The sequence below is a fragment of the Elephantulus edwardii genome, unplaced genomic scaffold, assembly GCF_000299155.1.
Source record: "Elephantulus edwardii isolate Elephantulus edwardi_28Jun2011 unplaced genomic scaffold, EleEdw1.0 scaffold00102, whole genome shotgun sequence".
In the NCBI taxonomy this organism is placed as follows: domain Eukaryota; kingdom Metazoa; phylum Chordata; class Mammalia; order Macroscelidea; family Macroscelididae; genus Elephantulus; species Elephantulus edwardii.
Window position 1 is genome coordinate 325775 of NW_006399852.1, and position 11055 is coordinate 336829.

The following is an 11055-nucleotide window of genomic DNA, read 5'->3' on the forward strand; positions in this document are numbered from 1 at the left end:
TCATTGTCCAACTCTCTGATGCATAACAAGTGATAACAAGACCATGGCCTGTATCAGACACACCTTAGTCTCCAAAGAGACACCACTGCTCTTCAGTACTTTGGAGAGGTCCCTAACAGCAGACTTTCCCATCACAATACGTCTTTTAATTTCCTGGCTACTGGGTGCCAAAAGTGTTGACTGTGGAGCCAAGCAAATTAAAGCTATAACAAAGAAAAATATTTAATTATTCCTCTTCAAAAGAAGAGGGAACTCTGACCTGGAAATAAAGGACAGGAAATAACAGTACCTTACAAAGTTCTGCAGAGTGTGGACAGAATCTTAACTATCAATGCTGGCTATTGACTTTCAACTTTAATAATCAACAAGAAGAGTTGTTCACTACTCAGAACAAAGTGTAGACTTTTTTTCAGTGTTGGTAGTACATGAGAACTGCCGATAAGTCGGGAAATGGAATGGGAGCTCCCTACTATCTTGACTTACAAAATGGAGTGGTTAGGAAGTGATGTCAGTGTACAGGCCACGGAACAAGAAATTGAAGTTTCAGTATATTACTCCAAGTTACAAAAGTAACCACAAAAGAGGAAACAAAAATTATGATGTAACTACACAGGATATAGGAAGTAGGTAGGAAGTGTGTAGAGTCTCAACTGTTTTGGTAGGAAGTCAGTAGAAGATGTCCAAATTCCATAAAATTAAGAAACACCTACGTAAGCAAGTCATGGTATTTTCAATTGCTCCATATATATTTGAAAACTGGACAATGAATAAGTAAGACTGAAGAGCTGATGCCTTTGAATTGTGGTATTGGAGAAGAGTATCAAATAGACCACGGACTGACAAGAGGAAGGAAATAGTTTTGAAGCAATGCAACCAGACTGTTACGTAGAAGCAAGGCCGGTCTGTCTTGTATGCTTTGAGTATGCTGTCAGGAGGGGCCAGTCCTCAGAAAAAGACATCATTCCAGGAAAAGAGAAGGATCCCTGGAAGAGAGGAAGACCTTTAAAGAGATGGACTGACGCAGTGACTACGATGAGTTTGACAATGATGAGTTTGAGCCTGGTGGAGACTGTGAAGACGGGGCGGTGAGGGCAAAGTTCTGACCTATTGTTCATGAAGTCACTGTTAGTGGCAGTAAACCCAGAGGTTACTAGGAGCCTGCACATTAGTATGTTCTTAATGAGAAGAAATGTTCTTTGGTCTCTATATCACTGACACCCTACAACGTTATGTAAAATACTGAACTATTTTGTTGTTGTTGTTGTTATGTACCATCAAATCAGAACCAACTCATAGCTAACTATGCAGCAGGGGATTGCCCATCCTTCTCCCTGGACCAGCTTGTGGATTCGAACTCTGCTTTTGAGCTGGCAATGAAACTCCTTATCACTAAACCACCAGAGTTTCCTGAAATACAGGTAAATAAAACTAAATTTTGTGGTTTTGGCTCTAAAAACAATTAAAGAATCTTGGGTTTGGTAGGATCCTTAGACCTCTAGCGAACACTCAAATTTGACAGCGAGATCTCTTCCATGATTATCTTGTAGTGAAATGCCCAACCATTCTTTGCTTCAATGTGCAAATGACAGAAAACACTATTTTTTTCAAAGCCAGCTCAATTAGGATAGCTCTGAGTACTTCCTTAGAATGAACCAAAGTGTGTCTCTCAGTATAACTTTCCACTAGGTAACATGTCTTCAAATATTAAATACCATTGCTCCCTGAAGGCTACTCTTTGCTAAACCCAACAAAACGCTTTTAAAAATGGTGACCCTTCTCACCCTGATCACCCTTGTCTGACAATGTGGTTTTTCAGTGTTGTTATGTGCCATCTAGTTGACTACAACTCATAGAGACCCAATGTACAGGAGCTCTGAAACCCACCCTATCCTGAGCCAGTCTCACTGACTCTGACACACCTAACCACACTGTCCCAGTTACTGTGTCAATCTGTCTCATCAGGGTCTCCTTCTCCTGAGCTGTCCCTCCACCCTTCCAAGTATGATGACAAAGGACTGGTCCCTCCTGGCCACATGCCCAAAGTGTGTGAGACTGAATCTGTCAGCTGTGTAATGGGAAAAGATCTTTTCTCTGTTCTTTTGGGTAGAATGTTTGTCTGTCAGATATTATTCTTACGGTCTACTGTGAATGGCTTTTAAGAATCTCAAATTTCAACATTCACCAAAATAAATCTCTGACCTCCCCTTCCCCCTAAGAAATCCCTCTGCTCCCCACACATTATTTCTAATACTAATAACAAATCATTCCAGCTATCCAGGTCATATTCTTGACTCCCAACTTTCTCTCATGTCTCAAACCCAAAACTAATCCTTGCTTGCTTATCTTGCATGGCCTGCTGCTTTCCTTCCATCATGCTTTCCTCCAATGATACCTAAATGGGGCCTTTTCCTGCTACAACTGCACAGCTACCACCATACTTTCTTATGCTCCTGCCTGTTTCATTTATCTGCTCCCTTTAGAAGAAGGCTACAAGAGCAAGTGGAAGCTTGTCTATTTCATTCGGTGCTGTGTCTCCACTGTCTGGCACATGTTGTTACTGTTGTTTTACCACTGAGTCAGAACCAACCCATAGCTGACCACCCAGTGGGTTTTCAGAGGCAGTAAATCAAATAGGAGACTGCTTACCCTTTTTCCACGGAGCAGCTAGTGGATTCAAACTATGTGCCTTATACTTTATTACCTTCTATATGCCTGATACAGGCCATGGTTTTTGCAATCACTTGTTATGCATCACAGAGTTGGACAATGACTAGGGAGGAAAGAAGGAGAATTGATGCCTTTGAGCTGTGGTGCTGGAGAAGAGTATTGAATGTTCCATGGACTGCCAAGAAAACAAACAAATCCATCCTAGAGAGAGTTAAACCAGGCTGCTCCTTGGAGGCAAGGATTCTGGGGCTTTGTCTGACATAATCTGGACATGTTGTAAGGAGAGACAGGTCCTTGGGGAGGGACATCATGCTTGGTAGGGTAGAGGGACAGTGCAGGAGGGGAAGACCCTCTACGAGGTGGATTGATTCAGTGACTGGGGTAATCGGGATGGGTGTGTCAGAGGCAATGCGATTGGCACAGGATAGAGCAGGGTTTAGGACTGTTGTACACAGGGTCGCTATGAGTCACAAACGACATGACGGCACATAACAACAACAAAACAACATATGCCTGGCACATAATATGACTTGACTGAATGATTCAATAAGCCCTATAAACATTATATACGCAGAAGGGCCCAATCACATATGGAAAAGAAACAAAGAAATAACTGGTTAGGTAGTGCATTGACTCTTTTCAATAATTTTAAGTAGATAAAAGAACAATTGTCAATATTGTTTTCGCTGATCATCACAGCATTCAAAGCCAAGATATAAATAAAATTAGGAGTTAATCTTCTACAAATCCTCTGGTCTAGACACCCAGCTCTTTTCTGACTCAACTTCATCCACTCCTGTCCAATCTTTCATAACTCGTACAAATTTAAAATATCTCACTAAAAGTAGAAAATAAAACCTAATAATTTAAAGTAATAAACTGAGTTTTTTCTACCACTGTCTGCAATAACTGGGGTACTTGGGGTATGTATTGGAGTGAGACCGGCTCAGAACAGGGCAGGGTTCAGAGCTATTGGATATAGGGTCACTAGAAGTCTTAGGTAACTCGATGGCACATAACAACAACCACCACCTTCTGCAGTCTGACATTGATCATGTATGCAATCAAAATGTATTACTAATAACTGGTTAACTAGAATGCTAAAATTGGAAACAAAGATGAAGAAATGGTAGCTGGAAAATATGGTCATGGTAACAGAAATGGAGCTAGAGATTATATGACAGAATTTTGGCCAATAAATTATTCATCGCAAACAGGTTTTTTAAAAAAAGTACACAGTACTATCCACTTAGATCTCATCTGAGTGACTACACAGGAATCAGAATGAATAGATCCATAGAAAGAGGCAGAGTAGTAGCTCAGCATGAGCAGTCCAAACCAGACCAGGGACTGACTGGGACAGACAGACCGACCACCAGTGACGTTATGCAAGTTCAAATGAAGGTAAAGAAAATGAAAACAAGTCCACAGGATCCAAAATGTGACCTTGAGTGTATTAAAACTATCTCAAGAACAGATCTGACACACTGAAGACTAAGGACGAAAGACCAGACTAGTCACAGGATGACATCAAGGACATCATCCATAAAGAAAGCAAAAGGTCGCTCTTTTTCATGGCGTCACTGGGGCAACTGGCTGCGTCACCATGGAGCTGAACATCTCCTTCCTAAAAACTCATTCAAGTGGATGATGAACGCAAACAGTACATTTTATGAGAAGCGAATGGCCACAGAAGTGGCTTCTGACTCTCGGTGATGAGTGGAAGGGATATGTTGTCCAGATCAGTGGTGGAATCAACAAAGTTTTCCCATGAGGCAGGGTGTCTTGACCCATGGCCATGTTCACCTACTGCTGCGTGTGGGGCACTCTTGTTACAGACCATGGAGACCTGGAGAGAGGAAGCGCAAATCTGTCCAGGGTTGCACTGTAGATGCCCAGCTGAGGGTTCACAACTTGATTATTGTGAAGAAAGGGGAGAAGGACATCCCGGACTGACCGATACCACTGTGCCTCATCACCTGGAGCCCAAAAGTTCTAACAGAATTCGCAAACTCCCCAGTCTCTCCAAGGAGGGTGATGTCTGCCACTATGTCGTGAGAAAGCCCCTCAACAAAGAATGAAAGATACTCAGGCTCAAAGTGCCCAAGATTCAGTGTCTTGTTCCTCTCCACATGTCCTGCAGCACAAGCACCTGCGCATTTCGCTGAACAAACAGTGCACTGAGAAGAATAAGGAGGAGGCTGGCTAAGCTTTAGGCCAAGAGAATGAAGGAGACGAAAGAAAAATGCTAGGAGCAGATCGCCAAGAGATGGAGGCTGTCCAAACCCAGGCAGAAACAGAATTTCCTATATGTGACAAATAAAAAAGCTCACATATTTAGAAAAGAAAAAAAAAAAGAGGAGGGAACAAAAGGTCATAATGAAGACATGGAAGAAAGAAAGAAAAGACCAAAATAGTCATTAGAAGAGACTCTGAAACTTGCACTGGAATGAAAAGAAGCCAGAACGGGAAGGGGGGAGGGGATGCTGAAGTCAGAGAGCTGAATAGGGCAGCTCAAAGGGCAGCTTGAAAAGACAAAGCAAAGTATTATAACAAAATGCACAAAGAGTTGGAGTTAGAAAATAAACAGTGAAAAGCATGTTCAGTTGAAAGAGCTGAAGAACAAATTCAAGCCTCAAGTTGCAATACTTAAAAGATTCCATGGGCAAAGTATTGAAGGATGCAAGAAACATCAACAGAAGATGGATCCTTCCATCTTCCAACAAGAGTTACTATTCCAAAAAGAACTGGTCAACACAGTGCCATTTCAGGAAGTAGAATATGATCAAGAAACAACAGTACTGAAGGAAGAAGCTCAAGCTGCACTAAAATTAGCAAAAAATAAGGCCACAGAAATAGATGGGATACCAAGAGAACTATTTCAGGAAATAGATGCAGCCCTAGACAGGCTCATCAGTCTGTGCAAAAAAAATTTGGAAGGCAGCTACCTGGCCAACTGCCTGGACGAGATCCATATTTGTTCCCATTCCCAAAAAAGATGATCCAACATAGTGTAGAAGTGATCCAACAATCTCATCAATATAATGCAAGTAAAAAAACAAAAGGGGGGGGGAGTAAAATCTTGCTGAAGAGTATTCAAAAACAGCTGGAACAGTACAATAACAAGAAATCAGAAATTCAACCTGGATTCCAAAGAGGCCATGGAAAGAGAAAAAGCACTAGTAATCTGAGATGGATATTGACTGACAGAAGAAAAGCAGCAGAAAGACATTTAATGATTTACTTTATTGACTATGCAAAGGTATTTAACTGTGTGGATCACAACAAATTATGGCTAGCACTGAGAAGAAAGGGAATCTCAGACTACTTATTGTGCTCATGAGAAACTTATGCACAGACCAAAAATTATCTGTTTTGTACAGAACAAGAGGGTACTGGACAGTTTAAAATCAGGAAAGGGTTACGTAGGGTTCTATCCTTTCTCCTATCCTATCTGTACGCTGAGCAAATCATTGAGAAGTTGAACTATATGCAGAAGAATGTGGCATCAAGATGGGGGGAAGACTCAACAACTATGATGAGTTATGCGGATGACACAACTTTGCTTGATTAAAGTGAGGAGGTCTTGAAGCACTTGGTGCAGAAGATCAAAGACGACATCCTTCAGTATATATTACATCTGAGTGTCAAGAAAGCAAAACTTCTCACTACTGGGCCAACAGGCATCACCATGAGAGTTTGAAGTTGTCAATGATTTCATTTCACTTGGATCCACAATCAACACCCAAGGCAGGAGCAGTCAAGAAATCAAAAGACATGGTGCACTGGGGAAATGAGATATCAAGAACCTCTTTAAAGTGCTGAAGAGTAAAGGCCTTAGTGTAAAGTCAAAGGCAGAACTCATCCAAGTCATAGTATTTTCAATTGCTTCCTATGTATCTGAAAGGTGGACAGTGAAGAATGACAAAAGAAGAATAAAGCCTTAGAGCTGTAGTGTTGGACAAGAGTACTCTGCCATGAACTGTCAAAAGAACAAATAAATCTGTATTGGAGGAAACACAACCAAGGTCGTCCTTGGAGAAAAGAATGGTGAAACTTTGTCTCACACACTGTGAGCATGTTGTCAGGAGGGAACAGTTCTTGGGAAGAGTTATCAAGCTGGGTAAGGTAGAGAGGGTCAGAGAAAGAGAGGAAGCCTTTCAATGAGATAGACTGACACCGCCACTACAACAAAGGCTTGAGCATGATGGCGGCGCTGAGGATGGAGCAGGAAGAGCGCACATTAGCTTTCATTCTGAAGACCTTCCCTGTCCTGTACGCTAACGAGTCACAGGGGCTTTTAATTAAGGTCATTAAAATGAATAAGACAAAAATTCAGCTCCTTGCTGTACCATCCATATTCCAAGAGTTCAATGTCACATGTACGTAATGGCTCCTATACTGGACATCACAGATACTGAGCCTCATAGAGTGCGAATGGATAAGACTGTTGTGGAATTATCTAAAGTTTCCATTTCAAAGTGGAAAATATACAGGTCCAAACATAGATGGAGTTAATCTTACCATTTTCAGTTCTCTAAATTAGTAGTTCTTAAAGTGAGGTTTCTATACCAGCAGCAATATAGCACTGGGTGCCCAGCAATCTGTTTTAAAGAAGATGTGCAGCTAATTCTCAAATTTTGGAACCACTGTCAGTACCCAGCAAGATGTTAAGATGAATCTCCATGTCTACACAGGGAGCACTGGAGTCTTTGTGGCAGGGAGTTGCAATGCCAAGCCAAAGGCAGGCCATTGAAATCTACCAGCTACTCTAGGGAAGAAAGGTGGGCAACCTCCTTCCACTGAACTGACAGCCTCTGAAAACCTGCTGGACAGTCAGCAATGAGTCTGTTCCAACTTGTTAGAACGTATATCTATCTATAAAAACACACGGGTTATCACACAATTATGTTTCTATTATGCTGTCTTATAATACAAAAAAAAAAAAAAAACCCACACACACAAAAAAAAACAACCACCCCACAGTATTTCCAATAAAATTTTGTTAAAATTAAAACAATTATGGACTTCATTTCTTTTGGGGGGGGGGGAATCCCATTACAACAGTAATATGCTTCTGCTTCTACTCTACAGATCTCTTTTTCAGTTCAGTATGATACTTAATGATACATATAAGATACATAATCTTTTCCATTTTTTCCAAAGGCTTAATTAGAAACTTTTATCTTAGGAAGAATACATAACAGTGGAATTACTAAGAAACAATTTGGCATTTCTGTGCCAAAGAAAACTTTCACATGTTTAGATGTATTTAAATAACAAATAAAATAATAAACCTATTAGCCAGAATAATCTCCCCAAGAAGTTGGGAAAAGCTGCACAATGTTACAAAAAAAGTTAAGCAACATAAGTACTCTAATTTCCTCTTTGGAAGCACAGACATAATAGAAAACTAAGTATCACATCAATGTATCAAATTTTCTGACAAAAATAAAAATTCCTTGGAAATTTTAGCTAATACCACTAATGCAATACATTAAAGTGATTCTAAAACCAATGTAAAAACATCTAGTGTTGGCGTAACACAAATTTGGACAAAAAAGGAGAGATTTTAAACAGACTGATTACAAATTTCTGTCACAGCCAAGTGTCTACTGGGCTAATGTAGTGGTGGAAAGTTTGTCACACTCTGTGGGTAGAACACTTAAGATGTGCAGTCTGCAGTAGCAGGCACCCACATTACAGCCAGAAATGTTGTAAACGGAGGGAAAGCAAGACCAGCGGACTTAACATAATTTAAAGAGAGAGTTCTCCTAACTACTTTTGCAAGAAGCAGCAAGGGTCTTAAAAGCTTCTGAGCATCCATCTAAGGCGCACATTATTGAGATTATTGGTCTCTCTCCATGCAGAGCAAAGAGTGAGGAAAAGAAAAAAAAATTAAAAAAAAAACACAGGAAAACAATCAGTCCAAAGGACAAATGAACAAAACAAATTCCAGTCCCCACTACCCTGAGACCAGAAGCATGGGACGGTGTTCAGTTATCACCGCTAGCATAACCCTCTGAAAGGGATGACAAAAGAAAGAAGGAGAGAAAAGGGGGTGGGGAGGGAGGAAGACCATTCACACTTACTGGTCTGACAGAACTGGTGGACTAGAGCAGCCCTTCCAAAGCCCAAAACCAAACCCAGTGTCATGGAGTGAAGTTCAACCCACGACCCTTCATCAGGTTTCTGAGGCTGCACTCCTCTGTGGGAGCAGATGGCCATCTTACTCCCTTGAAACAGCAGATGGCCTTCAACCACCAACCACTCAGCTAGCAGCCCAATACTTTATACACCGTGTCACCACAGCTCTGAGAACCGTCCTTATTCACCCTTTAACCTACCTCCTTGGCTCAACTCTGAGCCAAACAAGGCTCAATTACTGTCCTGTCAGAACCAACTCGCAGCTGACCCTCCAGAGGACTTTGGAAGGTTGTAAACCATGTGGTAAACAATCAGAGGCACACCTGCTTTATTTTACCAGCACACCTCCCTACCGACCACACCTTCCTGCCACCTGAGCTAATCCCATAAAGCCAAGGCCACCGAGCTCTGGGCGCCCAATCCAGAGGAACTGTGCACTGCTAAAGCCAAAGGTGGCCCCTCTCAGGCAGTAAGAAACCACCAGCTGCTCCAGCGGTGGGAGGATCAGCTATGAGCTGGCTATACATCAACTGGCTGTTCTGAAATAACAGAAATTATAACACCAGGAAGGAAAGCACCCCAAAACAGCCAACCATACAAGATCAAGGGGCAGCCAGGGATAAAGTTCAGAAGGTAGGAAACAATGGGGGAGAAAGATGACGTGGGGTGAAATGCTGTTCCACCGGGGAAATACAAGCTAGGTTATAAATCCTAACGTATATGAACTACTGACTGGGAAACCTATCTACTGTGATAACATTCTCTCAAATCACCAAAAGTTTAAAAGCAATGCCATAAAAACACAACATATTAAGCGTATGGCATACACGGGAACTTCATTCCACTCACCTCTAGTCAGGTCTCCTCCCATTAAATGGCAATACGTGACATAATTTTTAAATTGAAAACATCCTTCCCTACTAACCACTAATGCACAACTTCCACATTTTAGGTACTGGTAAAAGCAGCACATTTTACTGATATTACGTATATTAAGTACAGCGTATTCAGGATGGGGCTCCTTATTCTCGCTTATATTTTTAGCACAATCCAGGCATGTGATGGACAATTAATTAGCATGGGGGGGGATGAATAAGCACTAAACCCTTTGAGAGAATTTAAACAAACAAACAAACAAAAAAGTAAATGGTCCGAGTCTTAGGGGTACAAAGCCAACAGGGAGATAAGAAAAACACATGTAAAAGCTAAATAAGATATGACAAAAAGGCCGGGTGGTGAGTTATTATTTGCAAAATTAGTGGCAAAAAGAGTGTGAAAGATACTGAGCAAAATGAGATCATTATAGACTGGTCATGTTGGAGGCCTGAGCAGAGACGACATTAAATTTCAATTTTAAAAAAGTGACACAGCATTCATCCCGCTCATAAAAAGGAAAAAAAGATCGCCAAAGAAAGGAATAAAATAGCCGAAGAGAATGGTATAAAGAAACTTCCATACACGGCTTTTTAACGCCTATGGGCTCCCTCGCACACAATCAGCATCCCCGGCTCGCTCTTCCTTGGTCCACCATGAGGCTGCCCACCCGGCATCCGCCCGAGCAGTTTCTCCCCAACACCCGCAACGGGCAAGACTCTCAACCTCCTCTCCCTCCCCGAGCCCGTATCAGACAGCGGCATCTCCCTCCGGAGGAAAAATCGGAGGGCGGGGGAGGCCGGCGCGGGGGGAAGCTTGCAGCGAGGCTGATTACGAAGGAGGAAGGTGAGAAAGGCGGGGGGCCCAGCTGGGGTGGTCCCCCGAGTTCCAGCCCCGGCCCTGGGCAGCCCTGCCAACAGCCCCAGCGCGAGGGCACGCCCCTCGCCGGCCCGACCTGGAGCGGCAGGCTGCAGCCCGGAGTGACAAGCCCCGCATCGGGGCCGCGCTGCCTCCCCCTGCAGGGCCTGCGGGGAGACAAGCGCCCCTGCTCCACCAGCCGAGGGGCTGCGCTCTCTCGCGCCCCTTCCCCTCCACGTCGCCAACAAGTGACAGCTCCCGGGGGAGGTGACTGCACACGCATGCCTCCCGAGACTCCCGGTGCAGCGCCCAAGCCCAGGCGCTGGCGGGAGGGGTTAAGACAGAAGGGCTTCGGCCCGGCCGAGGGGGGACCTGGTCCAGGCCCGGCCTGCCCTAGTTGCCCCCGCCAAGCGGGGGTGGCACTTACTGCGGAGGTTGTGGATTAGCTCCGAGTGGCTGGCGCCGCCGGATTTCCAGGCCATCGCTAAGCACACCCGGAGCAGGTACAGA

General features: G+C 43.2%; 1 protein-coding gene across 3 annotated transcripts in view; it reads right to left on the reverse strand.

Annotated features, from left to right (window-relative positions):
- Positions 1 to 11049, reverse strand: part of LOC102871237 (protein-L-isoaspartate(D-aspartate) O-methyltransferase-like) — a 55528-nt gene extending 44479 nt beyond the window's left edge. For all 3 annotated transcript variants that reach the window (XM_006891641.1, XM_006891639.1, XM_006891640.1), the window contains exon 1: positions 10973 to 11049. In XM_006891641.1, the coding sequence (XP_006891703.1) occupies positions 10973 to 11027 (55 nt within the window). In that variant the 5' untranslated portion in view covers positions 11028 to 11049. The remainder of the gene's footprint in view (positions 1 to 10972) is intronic.
- Between the last annotated feature and the right edge of the window lie 6 nt (positions 11050 to 11055).